The sequence below is a fragment of the Myotis brandtii genome, unplaced genomic scaffold (genome assembly GCF_000412655.1).
Source record: "Myotis brandtii unplaced genomic scaffold, ASM41265v1 scaffold209, whole genome shotgun sequence".
NCBI lineage: Eukaryota > Metazoa > Chordata > Mammalia > Chiroptera > Vespertilionidae > Myotis > Myotis brandtii.
In genome coordinates this window covers 339,460-354,808 of record NW_005357806.1, presented here as the reverse complement: position 1 = coordinate 354,808, position 15,349 = coordinate 339,460, and the positions used below count along the sequence as shown (strand labels likewise).

The 15,349-nt window shown below is 43.6% G+C and overlaps 2 protein-coding genes across 2 annotated transcripts in view; both read right to left on the bottom strand.

Moving 5' to 3' along the window:
• Positions 1–2,596, bottom strand: part of LOC102263396 (THO complex subunit 4) — a 3,303-nt gene extending 707 nt beyond the window's left edge. The window contains exon 1 of the mRNA XM_014539235.1: positions 2,436–2,596. Coding sequence (XP_014394721.1) covers positions 2,436–2,596 — 161 coding nt within the window. The remainder of the gene's footprint in view (positions 1–2,435) is intronic.
• Positions 2,597–2,981: 385 nt separating this feature from the next.
• Positions 2,982–12,926, bottom strand: LOC102263097 (THO complex subunit 4). The gene is made up of 3 exons (XM_014539234.1): positions 12,813–12,926; positions 3,713–4,320; positions 2,982–2,998 (listed from the first exon to the last, which is right to left on the bottom strand). Exons 1-2 carry the CDS (start codon positions 12,924–12,926, stop codon positions 3,724–3,726), a joined length of 711 nt encoding a protein of 236 aa, XP_014394720.1. The 3' UTR covers positions 2,982–2,998; positions 3,713–3,723.
• Between the last annotated feature and the right edge of the window lie 2,423 nt (positions 12,927–15,349).

Sequence of the window (15,349 nt, the reverse complement as noted above, 5' to 3'; positions counted from 1 at the left end):
CTCCTGTTCAGCTGAATGATGTCGTCCAGAGACATGTCCATTATGTCGGCCATGGCGGGCGCGGAATATGCCTTGGCGTGAGCCCGCGCGTCAGCTCGTTGGTCCCTCACTTTGGGCGCGGAGTCCCAGGCTTGCGGTGGTCGCTTGGCTTCAGGAGCAGCGTGGACAGTGCGCGCTGTGGTCTGGGCTGGTCAGGCTGAGTTGTGAGGTGCCTGGCTGAGGTCGAAGTCGTTTTGGACCTTCCCGCACAGAGTCAGCTCTGGGACTGTAGGAAGGCGGCTCTGCAACTCCAGGTTCTGTCTTTATTCTCCTCCTACATCTGTATTTATACCAGTTGATTTTAATCCTATCCATTCTATTCCAAAGGTTAGGGCGTTTGTTATCTCCATTCCAAGGTCACTACTCCATTGTTCTGTTAAGCTACAAGGAAGTAACTGAAGAAGATTATCCTAAGTAAAGATTATGTAGCTTCAGGGTGATTGTTCCTAGTTAATGTGATTAACTACCCACCTGGCACTTAGTTAAGAGGTTTTACTGATTATTCCCTTCCTTAGTCCTGTGAATTTCTAACTCCAGGGAAAAAATCCCCACCTGGGGAAACAACCTTTCAGGGAGAGGTGACCTTGGTTAAAACACATAGCGCTAAGAAGGGGGAGCAAACATATTAAGAGCAGTATGCCATCTACGCCAGGTCCCTTGAAACCTGAGACACCCTTGAGGAGGAGGGGCCACAGGGCCTGTCACTGACCCTTGTACCCACCCCCTCTCCATCTACCGCATGGATATGGTATCTGGAGGGTGCGTTTCAGAAAGAGAAGAGTTGGGAAAGTAGAAGGCGGCAGTTGCCCCTTCTGAAGAGGAATCCCCAAGTGAGGACTGGACCTCGAGATTCTGTTTCTCTCATCACTGTCATTCAAGTCAGGTCGCCTAGGACTGGGTACTCCACGGTCGGTCGCGTTACCGGCCCTAGTGAAATGGCTGCTAAACGCATAGATAGAGACACGCAGAGCTACAGAACACACTGCTCTGGCTCTTCTCCTCGGTGGACTGCTAACTGCCATCTGACTCATCATGGCTCTGGAACACGGAGGGTGAGGGTTCCCTGTTCCAGCTTAGTTTGTGAACATGAGTTTGAGAAGTCTCTCATCATCGCATAGGGAACACATGGGTCAGTGTTGAGTGATAAGGGTAGCCAGTTGGTCAAGAAGAGTGTCAGAAAGAGGATATGTTGGCATGAAGTAGAACTTGCCGACTCTCCTAAAGTCACGAAGCTTCCCAGAAACACACACCAATGTGCTTTTGGATTCCGTCTCTGGAAAGGCCAAATGGAAATGGGCAGAGAAATAAAACAACATTTTGTGCGTCTGTGTGGTGTGTCTGTGTGTGTGTGTGTGTGTGTGTGTGGTGGAGGGGGTGGGTGTGGGATCGTTTTGCCTTTGGGAGGTGACCCAAAGTGGAAGATACCATCCCTTCAGCACTAGAGTGGGACAGTGGGGCTTATATGCTTTTGCCCCAACTGGGTGTCTCAGAGGCCAGGGGGGCAAGCCTAGCAGAGCGCAGGAGCCCTGTAGACACCACTGGAGGAGTTGTGCTGTGAAGGCTGATGACCCTTTGAAGGGAAACCATGGACCTTGTCATGAAGGGCTCTGCCGCATCCTGCACGCTCAGGGAAAATTGGAATGGGTCTGCTCCCTCCCCATCAGCCTGCTTAGTTCCCCGTGGACAACACCGGCTGTCACTCTGTGCTTGCCCGGGGTGCTGAGGTTCTAGGGATGCTGGGTAAAATGGCAAACCTTTGGATCGCCCCACAAGGTTTGGAAATCAATTCGGGTGCCCTTGGAAACGCTTGCCTAGCACCCCCCTCAGGGCAAGTGTGGGACACCGCACACAGATGCGGACCATGTAATGGCGGCCGCTCCCCAGGTGCTCCTGGCGATTGGGTTTGGTCTCCTGTCTCATCAGAGCCTAGGAGACCACGTGAAAGAAAGACGCCTCAGCGGGTGCCAGACCACTCGGTGACACAAAGCACCGTGGGAAGGAAAAGAGACGTAGACATTTCGGAGACAAGAAGGATTTGTGGATTTTATCTTTATTTGTGCAAGTTAAAACAGGTTCACGATCAGGGAAATAAAACAAAACCAAAGAGAGCAAAACACGGGCTCAAGGTCAGGATTCACAAGCACAGACGTTCTCAGGTCTCCTGCTCTCCCTGCGCCCTTCAGGGAAGAGCGTCACCAATGAAGGAGTTGGCGTGGTGTCATCCCCTCAAGAGCAGCGGGAAGAAGCCGCCCATGTCCCAGCCACCACCGCCAGGCTCCCTGGGAAAGCAGGGCCCAGCCTCGGGAGGGAGAGCCTGCCCTCTGTCCCAGCAGCTCTCCACCCGAGGGTGCGGGCTCCATCCTGGCAGGCGCTCTTCTTCACCGGCCTCTGCTCACCCAGCCAGCTCCAGGCCTCCAGGTGCCCCTCGGCCCACGTGGGGGAGTTTTGAGGAAAACGGGATCGTCCTGGGTGAATGGTCCGCGGAGCAAGGGAGACAGAGGCGCTGCAGCGCCCGCAGTCTCTGCCCCAGGAAGGCCGTGCCCTGGGCCCCAGGCATGCGTCCTAGGGGAACAGGACGTCTCTGGGCTTGACGTTGGGCACTTTGCCCTTGGCGCTCAAGCTGCGCACGGCCTCCCTGAGATGCTGGGGTTGCAGGGGCGGCGTTTCCCCCCCAGCTCCCGCACACGTCCGTCCAGGGCCTCTTACACCACCTCCCCGATGAAGACCTTGGCCAGCCCGGCCCTGGCGATGAGCGCGTTCTGCTCGGTTGGGGTCCAGCCCCAGCAGGTCCAGGGGTTCCCAACGGTGTGGACGCAGTCGGCGAGGAAGGAATGACATGGAGACGGCGTTCGGTTGATGAGCAGCGTAGCCAGGTTCTCCAGCCAGGTTGCCCAGGCCTAGCTGCACGCACGGACTGGCTGGTGCTTTAGCTGGTGTCCATCCTCGCGTTGTAAGCGTCCTCAGGTTCGTGTCAGGTTCGCCATCACTGACCTACATGGTGCTGCTATGTGTTAGTCATCAGGATCATTTCGCCCTTATGACAGGTTCACACCCAGCTGCTGGTTTTCAGTAGAAGTCCTTGTCTGAGGAACTTTCTGTCTCCTGTAACATGCAAAGCTCAGCCTGTTGATCTGCATCTATAGAGAAGCCTAGGTTTTATATGGTGTTTGATTTATTATTCAACTCCCTGTGCTAGTTACTTTGTGAATAGTTTTATAGGGGAAAAGTCCTGGTGAATAAGTGATTCCATTTCGTGTGTCATAAAAACAAGAAAGTGAATGCAATGTTTATGTAGCACAACCTTAACACTAGTTCTTATCTGCCAGGGAAGAATAATAAATACATGTTGATCTTGTAAACATAATAGGGCTGTATTTCAAAGTACTTATGACTGCACATTTGGGAAGAATGACATACCTCTTCTATTTAAAAACACCAGTATGTGTTATTATAGTGTGTAATATGGAAACATGAACCACTCAAGGTTTTGTGGGGGTTTTTTTAACTTTCTTGTTATTTGTATTTTGTTTTTAATATATTTTTTATTGATTTCAGAGAAAAAAGTGTGGACGCAGTCGGCGAGGAAGGAATGACATGGAGACAGCGTTCGGTTGATGAGCAGCGTAGCCAGGTTCTCCAGCCAGGTTGCCCAGGCCTAGCTGCACGCACGGACTGGCTGGTGCTTTAGCTGGTGTCCATCCTCGCGTTGTAAGCGTCCAGCTGGGCATCCAGCTCCTCCGCAGAGATCTGCTGCCTGGAACTCTGGCCGGTGCCCCTGCCTCTGCCCCGGCTGTCTCCGCAGGCGCCTCTGCGGGTGCCGCCACCGAAGCCTCCAGATCCTCGGTTCCTAGTCCTCCCGCCTCTGTTGACACTGGGTCCCGGCCTGCGCTGCGTGTCTCCCTGTGAGGTGACGAGCTGGATGTTCATGGGGCGGCCGTCCAAGGGGACGCCGTGGTACTGCTGCATGGCTGTCAGGGCGTCTGCCTTCCGCTCAAAGTGCACGTGGGCCGTTCCCAGGCTGCGGCCAGAGCGGTCGTAGTGCACGCCGGCCTTCTTCAGAGTCCCGCAGTCCGCAAACAGCTCCTGGATGTCCGCGTCGGACACTGCGAAGTCCAGGTTGGACACCAGCAGTTTGCCTCCCGTCTCCAAATGGGCGCCCGCGCCGAAGCCGCCATCGAAAAGGTCGTGCTGCCACCTGTCGGGAAGCTGTCTGGGCCGGCTGTAGGGTGCGGGCAGCTTCCTGCCTCTGCTGCCCGCCGCTGGCTCAGGTTCATCTTCTGCCTCCGAAATGCAAATTGCTCAGCACCAGGGCTGGCATCATATGTCTCCAGATGCACCACCTGAAATGCGAGAGAGGAAAGCTTCACCTGGGAGTGAGAGGACAGCTTCACCGGTTGCGCCCTCGCTGATGTGAAGGCGAGGCCCCCATCACCTCTTTCTCACCCAGATGCACAGCGTGGCCCGCGAGATGTTCCGTCACTGCAATTGTTGTCCAGGTGGGGAGACTGACTCCTGGTGCTGCCCACTCACCTTCTTCCCAGAATCCTCTGCCCCATCTGTTTTGCTTCCTTCCCAAGAGCTCTTCTGAGCTAGAGAGAGCTGCTGACACAGATGACAAGACAAAATGAAAGAACAGCCAAGTCTGACACTTACACTGGGCGGCCCAGAGGCTGAGCGAGAGAAAGCGCCAGCTCTCCCTTGCTGCTGTTCCCTGTGGGAAGGCTTGCTGGTCCAGGGTGGGTGGGCCAGTGGCAGTCTCACTGCTAAGGAAGCCAGAACAAAAGTCTCCGGCCCTTTAATGCGGTAGGAGAGGGGAAGGCTAGGAGTGGGCAGGGATGGAGTACTGAGTCAGAGTGGAGAAAAATGGATAAAAGATATCTCTTATTAGATAGAGCCAAAGTATTCAGCCCTCTTGACTGGAAAAGTCATTGAGTGTAGTTCTTCTCTGGAAAAATCAAGAGGTGGGGGGAGGAAGAAGCAAGATTATTTACTAGTAAAAGGTCAGAAAGAAAAGAAAAAAGACAAGTCTCAGAAATAGAAAATAATATTTAAAGTGAAACTTGAGTATTGACATTTGAGTAGGACAGAAAAATAAGTCAATTAAGTTCTAGTGGGTATTTAGTTCACACCAGCTGGTTTGTGCTTGCTGTGTACTAACTGCTTCCTGGTCCATATGGTTCTATTTGTGATCAGTCAAATCATGGTGCCTCTTACTATTACAGCTTTTATTTATAGAAAAACAAGGGATTTCTGATATTCAACATCCAGATACAGAAAGCAGACCACAGACTGCTAATTTCACTTTTAAACATCCATGCCATGGTCTTCAAAGAGTTCAATGAAAAGAAAGGTTTTAAATCATTTCGAAGAGAAGAAATACAGAAAGAGAAAACACAACGGGGACCCAGTCCACATGGAAATGGGTTATTTCTTCCATCCTGATGGGCTGGGTTTCACCCATGTTCACCCAGGCCTGGGCTTGACCTGAATTTAGTTTCCCAGTGGCTTTATAGCTCTAAATACATAAGAACTATCATCAGATGAGGAAATGAGAAGCTGTCTGTAACACTAGAGGGCTGTGTAAACCACTCTCTTCACAAACAAGCATTTAAATGGTTAATACAATAATTATCAGTATTATTTACTATTATTTAAGTAGTAGAAAGCCAGTCACTATTATTTTCCAAAATGCCAGGCCCAGCACAAGCTTTTGATTCTACAGTGTAGGAAGCTGGAATGTGTAATTTCCCTGCAGAGCTAATCTTGTGGACTCAAAGAGACTGAGACGCCTGCAGGGAATTCTGGGGATTTCTATTATAGTGCACTGTTTCCTGCTGGCCTTGACCTGTAAGAAAACTGTGGTTTTCAGCTGTTCTAAAAGCTGCTTATAATGGAGTTGGTAAGAAAAACTTTTTCCTTCCAATTTTTTTTTATTGTGATAAAATACACTATACATAAAATTTACCAAATTAACCATTTTAAGCATCAGTAGTATAAATACTTTTATATTGTTGTGCTATCATTTCTCACCTCTCCCCATCCCCTCACAACCACCATTTTACTTTCTGTATCTATGAATTTGACTCGTTGGGTCACCTCAAATAAGTGGAATACAGTATTTGTCCTTTTGTGACTGGCTTATTTCACTTAGCATAATGCTCTCAAGGTTTATTCATGTCAGTAGCCTGTGTCAGAATTAAACTTCCTGCTTAAGGTTGAGTAATATTCCATTGTATGTATATACACATTTTGCTTATCCATTCATCCATTGATGAACACTTGGGTTGCTTCTACCTCTTAGCAATTATAAATAATGCTGCTATGAATATGGGTATGCAAATATCTCTTTGTGACTCTGCTTTCCATTCTTTTGAAGCAATTCCAGAAGTGGAGTTGCTTGAGCATATTATAATTTTATTTTCATTTTTTTGAGGGACTGCTATACTGTTTTCCATAGCAGCTACAATATTTTATGTTCCCACAACAGTGCACTAAGTTTCCAGTCTCCCCATATCCTCACCAACACTTGTTATTTTCTGTTTTTTTTAAAAATTTTTTTTGATTAAGTTATTACATATGTGTCCTTATCCCCACTTTTTTTTTATAGTAGCCATCCTAATGTGAGTGAGGTGGTATATTCTTGTACTTTTGTTTTCATTTTCCTAATGAGTAGTGATTGTGAGCATCTTTTTATGTGCTTATTGGCAATTTGTATATCGTCTTTAAAGAAATGTCTATTTAAGTTCTTTGCCAGTTTTTGAATTGAATTGTTTCTCCTGTTGAATTCTATGAGTTCTCGATCTCTTCTAGATATTAACCCCTTTTTAGATAGATGATTTGAAAATATTTTCTCCTATTTTGTGAGTCACTTTAAATTTTACTCTGTTGATAGTGTCTTTTGATGCACAAAGTTTTTGATTTTCATAAAGTCCAATATGTCTATTTTTTCTTTTGTTACCTGTGCCTTTGGTGTCATCTTCAAGAAGTCATTGCCAAATCCAATGTTGTGAATATGTTGCCCTGTAAAATCTTCTCATTGCCCCGCTGGTGTCTCAATGGGTAAGCATCAACCTATGAACCAGGAGGTTACAGCTCAATTCCTGGGTAGGGCACATGCCGGCATTGCAGGCTCGATCCCTAGTATAGAGGCAGCTGATAAATGATTCTCTCTCAGCACTGATGTCTCTCTCTCTCTCTCTCTCTCTCTCTCCCTTCTTCTCTGAAATCAATAAAAATATAGTTAAAAAAACCACTTTTCATTATCACAGAATCTTAGAATAATTGCCTAACCCAGCTCAAGACCCAATTTAGTAATATCTTTTATTTCATCACTAATCTGGTCACCTGGTCTATGCTTATATATCTCCACGACAAGATGCTCAATACTTTAAAAATTTTTTTAAAAAAATTTATTGATTTGAGAGAGAGAGAGGAAAGGAGAGAGGGGTGAGGGAGAGAGAGAGAGAGAGAGAGAGAGAGAGAGAAACTTTGATTTGTTGTTCCATTATTTATACACTAGAGGCCCAGTGCATGAAATTCATGCATGAGTAGGGTCCCTAGGCCTGGCTGGCGATCAGGGCCAATCTGGTTCACCTGTTTATTAGGTTAGTTTTATTAAAATAAGAAATAGTGAAGAAATATGATCTTAAAAGAAACTGCTAAAATAAATCTGTAAGGCATGTTTTTGAGATTAATTAATATTTAACCAGAAAAGGAATATAGTGCAGTAGTTAAAACCCCAGGTTCAAATCCTTCTCTGTCACTTATTAGCTGTGTGACCTTGGACAAATTACTTAGTCTTTTTGTATATTAGTTTATTTGTAAGATGGGGCTAATCGCATTACCTATCTTATAGGGCTGTTGCTGAACTTTAATTAGGTAGTACATATAAAGTTATTAGGATAGTGTATGTCATACATTAAGTACCCAACACATTTTAGCTGTTAGTATTAACTCAATGATTTACTCTCTGTATTTTTTCTTCCATATAATGATCATTTGATTCATTGGTCAATCAGCAGATACCTTTATTTCAAAGCAACGTCTTTATAATTTTAGTAACATACAACATATATACTTATAGGTTTATAATAAAATTATGTTAGTAATAAGAAATTAAGAAGACTGGTCTTGAAAATGTTTACCAGATAAAAGAACATCAGGTAATTTCTACCTCAAATTTGACATTATCATCACTATTGAGGGTTCACATCAAATTAATTTCTCCAACTATCTTTGTACTTGATTTTCAATATTTTAAGTCATTTTTTTTCATTTTCATCCACAATTATATCACCTGGAATTTGATCCAAAATACAATTGGTGTGATCTTCAGATATCACAGATTCCAACTACGGGATTTGCCTAATGAAAGAAAAACACAAGGTGTGTCTGACTGCAAATGATCAATGAGCAGACTGTACACCTTTTATTTTTGTGCTGTAAATCTTAAACCCCTACCAGATGCAAAATGCAGTGTCATAAATATAGAAAGAAGCAGTCTGTCTCCTCAAAGAACTTCCAATCTGGTAGGAGACATAAAATGTACTCAAAGAGACCTAACACCACAATTCAATAGATTGACTTTCAAATTACTGGCATAGACAGTAAGTGTTTGAAGAGTCCAGAAGAAGCAAGGAAAGAGTAGCTGCACTGGTCAGGGAAAGCCTCCCAAGAGAGGAAGGAACAGGGTGCATCTTCGTGGATGGGTGCAATGAAGTCAGGGTGTGGTGGGCTATTGAAAGGACACGTGCAGGCACAGAGGTAGAAATGCCCAACGCATATGTAGGGATCAGTTGAGCTGGAAAGGAGGCTTTCGTAGGCAAACAAAGAGAAAGCTGAATAGGAGGTCCCGTGGGATCCTGAATAATAAACTGAAAACCAAGTTAAACTATCATGTCAATTAACGATAAGATTCATCAGGCAAACATGCCAATGAAGTTAGATTTTACTGCATATGCTTAAAGATCAGGGTATTGATATTCATTCATAAACTTATTGCCTTGACTCAATTAAATGTTTCTTCCAGAACTTTGTCAGGGAGGTTTTGCTTTTTTAGTGAGTTACTGTTTGTGAACAAAAGCTCAGGAGTTGCAAATTAAGACAGTGAAAGCATAGTAAGTAAAACCTGCTAAAACAATAAACGCATACTTCTTATTCTTATGTATTAGCTGGCATGGTATGTCAGATAGCACAGTGGGGTGAGAATCAAAACACTCACATTCTTCATTCTTCTTGACTTTCTCATTGAGAAATCACCTGGCCCTGACAGAACAATTTCCCTGTACTCTTAGGTTTCCCATTTACAGATTGGCGACAGGGAGGTCATGTGATAGAGTTGGAAGAAAACAAGATTTGGGGTTGGATATTTTGCTCTGGTCCATGTCCATCGGGACCCTCCAACAGCCTCCTCACAGGTCCCTTTTGCCCACTCTGCAGCCAGCATTCCCTGCCCCTCCCTCCTGCAGCCAGAGATCCCTTCAAAGCACAAATCTGACTGTCGCTCTTCTCCTTAAAATCTCAAAGATTCTCCCAGAAACTTCTGCGGCCCCATCTCATATTATGTCCTGTTCGAGCACACTGATTCTTCAGACAGGCCACCCACTGCTGCCGCAGGGCCTTTGTGTGCACTATTTTGTTGCCTCTTTTCCCTAAACTTCTATTCATCACCCAGCCTAACCTCCATATCACTCCACTAGAACAGCTGACCTCTCACATCACTCCAGTCCCCTGATGATATGCTCCTTAGGGACCCTGCCACCCTTAATGACATCAGAGAGCATGGCTATAACTCTACATTGGTTTTGTGATGACTTGTTCAACATCTATTTCCTTCTCTGGACTGTAAGCTCCATGAAGACACAGGCAGTAGTGTTGTTGTTGTTGTTTTTTTTAATTCTTAGTATGCAATTTTTGGTACCCACACAGTGTCTAGTACATAACAGACCTTCAAAAATGTTTGGGTTTGTGAATTTATTGCTTGCGTGGCTTTTACAATTGAGACAAGTAATAACAGCTTCTACCATAGGTGGTTCACCTGCTTTGAAGGATTGTAATCAAGATTAAATGTATCAACATGAGGATGACAAGCCACATTGCGCACAAATGTTAGTCTTTATTTATTATAGAGATCACTGAGGACAAGATGAGATAATGCCACATAAAATCTTCAGCTCAGCGGTGAGCTGGAAGTGATACCTCAAATGGAAATCTAAGATTGAAAGTTTATCTGTGAAAAGCTTCCACAAGAGAGAATAATTTGCCAATTGACAATATTCAAGATTGTGCAGTGTTTTCAATGTGCAAATTCATGAATTATTTATGTCACTTATTTTCTAATTTTGAGTTCAAACACACTGCCAAGAGGGGCTTTCTTATCGTGGTGCTCACTTGTGCTGCCTGTAGATTGCCTGTAGCATTCGAGACACCCAGGGTCCTCTGACACAGTGTGATTGAGCATCTTTCAGCTTTTGCCTGACCCATCATGGCCAAAACCTGAGCCTGCAAAACCACACTGACCTTGGCTTAGAAGACACTTTGTTATTACCTCACCAAATAAAGTGTCCCTGAAGAGAGGCATTGGGAAAATGCCTTAGGTGCACTATATCACACTATAATATATATATTTTATATGCATATACTAACTATCCTATATCATAAAAGCCTAATATGCTAAGTGTCTGACCGACTGTTGGACCAGTCGCTATGATGTGCACTGACCACCAGGGGGCAGATGCTCCAACTGGTAGGTTAGCTTGCTGCTGGGGTCCGGCCGATTGGGACTGGGTGAGATGGGCCAGACATGCCCTAGAGCCCTCCCATGTCCCTCCCTGGCCCCTATCTTACACCGGTGGGGTCCCTTGGCCTGGCCTGTGGGGATTGGGCTGAAACCGGCTCTCTGACATCCCTTGAGGGGTCTTGGATTATGAGAGAGAGCAGGCCAGGCTGAGGGACCCAACTGGTGCATGAATCTGTGCACCAGACCTCTAGTATACTATATATCCTATATAATAAAGAGGTAATATGCAAATTGACTGTCACTCCAACACACAAGATGGCAGCCCCCATGTGAACACAAGATGGCCACCATAAGATGGCCTGCAGGGGAGGGCAGTCAGGGGTGACCAGGCCTTCAGGGGAGGGCAGTTGGGGGGACCAGGCCTGCAGGGGAGGACAGTTAGGGGCAACCAGGCTGGCAAGAGAGCAGTTAGGCATTGATCAGGCTGGCAGGGGAGTGATTAGGGGGTGATCAGGTTGGCAGGCAGAAGCGGTTAGAGGCAATCAGGCAGGCAGGCAGGCAGGCAAGCAGTTGGGAGCCAGCAGTCCTAGATTGTGAGAGGGATGTCCGACTGCCACTGGGATCAGGCCTAAATGGGCAGTTGGACATCCCTAGATGGGTCCCAGATTGGAGAGGGTGCAGGTTGGGGTGAGGGACACCCCCCCAGTGCACGAATTTCATGCACTTTGTTATTACCTCACCAAATAAAGTGTCCCTGAAGAGAGGCATTGGGAAAATTAAAACATCTTGTTTGCTTTTTGAGGTGTTTTAGTGAACATTTTTGTAGGCCAGTGATGGTGAATCTATGACATGCGTGTCAGAGGTGACACACGAACTCATTTTTTTGGTTGATTTTTCTTTGTTAAATGGCATTTAAATATATAAAATAAATATCAAAAATATAAATCTTTGTTTTACTATGGTTGCAAATATCAAAAAATTTCTATATGTGACATGGCACCAGAGTTAAGTTAGGGTTTTTCAAAATGCTGACACGCCGAGCTCAAAAGGTTCACCATCACTATTGTAGGCCAACATGCTAGCTGATATGACATTGAGATTATCGGTGACTCATTTATTCAAATATGTGCATCTGTTAAGAAAGAAGCATTTTGTCATTTGTGCCATTTTTCAGCAGCTATGCTCTCTCTCTGTGACCGGCAGTCTCCTCAGGCTCACCATGGCCGTGATGACTGAGGCTGGGTTCGATGGACTACTGGTAACGGGCACTGCCTTATCTGGAGAGCTTCTCACCTCTTATGAGTTGAAGATCAGAACAGTCCTTATTTGTAATATCCTACAAATATCCTACATTTCAAAAAGGTCTAAATTTAGAATTAGGGAGGACTGTCCGGGGATTGAATCATGTGCCAATCAGTGCACGAATTTCGTGCCCTGGGCCTCTAGTTACTATATAAGATGTATACATTTAATGTATATATTATATATTATATTTGTTTATATATGTGTATATATATAATGTACATATAATACGTTGTATTTGTTTTTCTGACAAGAAATTTCAGCATCTATTGCTGTATGTACCACAGTTTATAGTTGTGTGTGTGTGTGTGTGTGTGTGTGTGTGTGTGTGTGTATCTAGCAAGGTTGGCCAAAAGAAACTTACAGAAATGGCTTGCACTTTTAAATAAAAAGTTAACTAAGTATGTCAAATCATGACCTACTGCCATAGTGCTAAAATATTTTTTAATGTTTTTCACACAGCAAGCGTGTAAGAAAAGTTTCATTGATTGCATTTCTAATGACAAGAAAGACCTTACCTTAAAATATTTTTTATGAGATCAAAAAGCATTTTTGTGATTTTGGCAAATGGATCTAACATGAGTGGCACACTAATCTTTATAAAATGGATATACTGTCATTATCCTGGTTCTGTTTTGAGGCTTATCAAAGCCTCCATATGTCATATGCTATACTCATTTCCCCAGTTCCCATTTTCCTTTAAAAAAAAAATGTGTGGTGGCTTTCCACCCACCAGCATGGAGTCCCCGTGAGAAGGCTGAGGTGCCACAGCTTCCTGGTAAATTGGCAAACACTGCCACTGTTGTAACTTAGCACTCCCACGGGTGACCGAGGGCGATGATAGCATAGTCCCTCTGGGTGCCACCTGTGGCGTGCTGAGTTTTGAGAACAAAGCATAAAATTCCTTTTTAAAAATAAGCTACATTTCAAAAAGGTCTAAATTTAGAATTAGGGAGGACTGTCCAGGGATTGAATCATGTGCCAACATGGTCTTTGAGAATATGTCTAGAGAAAGGTTTAAGAAAAAGGTCATGATGTCTTCCTTTGTATATAACAGTGCCTGCCTTGCTGAGCTACCAACATGGACCAGAGTCCAAGGGTCCGTCCCATCAAGGAGGGTAGACTTATTCTGAGCTCTCTACCATCCTCGTCTACTGCATTGTTAAAGTGGCCAGTGCCATATGGGAATTCATTCCAGCTTTGGCTTCATTAACCCCATGTTCTAACCAGTAATTAGTTAGGATAACATTTATAATATTTTTTATATTATTCTCCTTGAGTAAGAAAATCAGTACCATCCAAATAGATGAAATTAGCAAATATCCTAAGAGCACATCTCCTCTGATTAATGTTTAATTAAAAAGTGGACAGGAAATGCTAAGACCTCTGAGCAACTTGCAAAGCAAAGAAGAGGCATTTTGTCATTTGTGCCTTTTTTCAGCAGCTATGCTCTCTCTCCGTGACCGGCAGTCTCCTCAGGGTCACCATGGCCGTGATGACTGAGGCTGGGTTTGATGGACAGCTGGTAATGGGCACTGCCTTATCTGGAGAGCTTCTCACCTCTTATGAGTTGAAGATCAGAACAGTCCTTATTTATAAAACACTGGGGTTCTTCAATCTCTCTCTGGCATATCGTTTTTCCTCATTACTATAGAGCCGTACCATCAGTTACTCAGTTTGTAAATTAGCTTGCTCTTTAAATTTTTCTCCTTGCCATTGCTTAAGACCATTTTACTATTGACTTCTATCCTCCAATATGACAATAGCAAAGCAACAATAGTAATGATGACAATAGTTTTTATGTATAATAAAATTATGTACCTGATAATATAATTAATAAAAATTAAAATGTCTTGTTTGCTTTTTGAGGTGTTTTAGTAAACATTTTTGTAGGCCAACATGCTAGCTGATATGACATTTTGTGATTATCTATGACTCATTTATTCAAATATATGCATCTGTTAAGAAAGAAAATCATTGTGCAGACACTTCCAAGGGACTTTTTAAGTTACTATACTTAGCAAATATATTTGAAGATATTGCTTTTAATCAATGTGTGTCAATTAAAGTTTGAAACTTCTAAAGCTAAAATTTTATTTTAGTGATATTTACTTTAAGAGTATTTTTTAAGTTGTTTTTTTTTTTTAGTGTTAAGCATTTAAGAAAATATGTTTTTATTGATGTTAGAAAGAGAGGAAGAGAGAGAGAAACATTAATGATAGAGAAACATCAATCGGCTGCCTCCTGCATGCCCCCTACTGGGATGGAGCCCACAACCTGGGCATGTGCCCTGACTGGGATTCAATCCAGTGAATTCTTGGTTCATGGGTCAACATTCAACCACTGAGCCACACCAGCAAGATCTTTAATCGGACTTTTAACCATATAATTATAACAGTACCTTTCATTTGTCTAGTGCAACATATAGGTTAAAACACTTGCATATGTGATCCTAGCAAGTATTTAAAAATTACATAGCTACCTAAAACCCCTTTGAATTATGAGATAAAATGAATAGACAAAGTTATGCTTCTGGGATACAGAAGCTAAAGCATAAAAGGTTTAGTACCTTGACAAAGATCCCCAGGGTAAGAGAAGTTCGGAATGAGAAACAGAATCAGGTCTCTCTAGTCTAGATAGCTTCCTTTAAAAAAACTTCCTAGAGAGATTTCTGAACTGGGATAACTGTGCTTGGTATACATTTCCCTAAGGAATGTTTATTCTTTGCACTATAATTTTTCCAGACATGTTGCCTTAGAAGGCAAGTTTGACTGGCAGGAGACAAGAGATGCCTCACTGACAAATTTGCATGCAACAGGTGGCAGGGGAGGAATTGGGGGAACTTCATAAATATGTAAACACAAAGGCAAAGAGAAAGTGTATTGTTGGCAAGATAAATAGAGGCAATAGTGGGTTGAAGTAGAAGGAAGAAGATCAGGCTTTTCTCTTGAGCATTTTGGTTTTTAATTTCTTAATGTGCGTAACTCCTAGTTTGTATTATGTTGCTTATAGATGAGTAGGAAAAACATTGAGCAATTTTATATGCACAAATGGGCAGCTCAGCTTTAAAATAATTCATGATGTAACTTACTTTCTAGAAAACAGAAGTGCTTCAAATGTGATTCACGTTTAAGTTTGGGCTTTCTAGACAATCCTTACTCTAAGCCTCATAAATTTCCTCAGCTTCCTCAAATTGCTCTTTAAAAAAGTAGAAAAAAGAAAATAAAACTTGTTTGAATTTGTTCTACTGAAAAAATAATTAAAAGTACA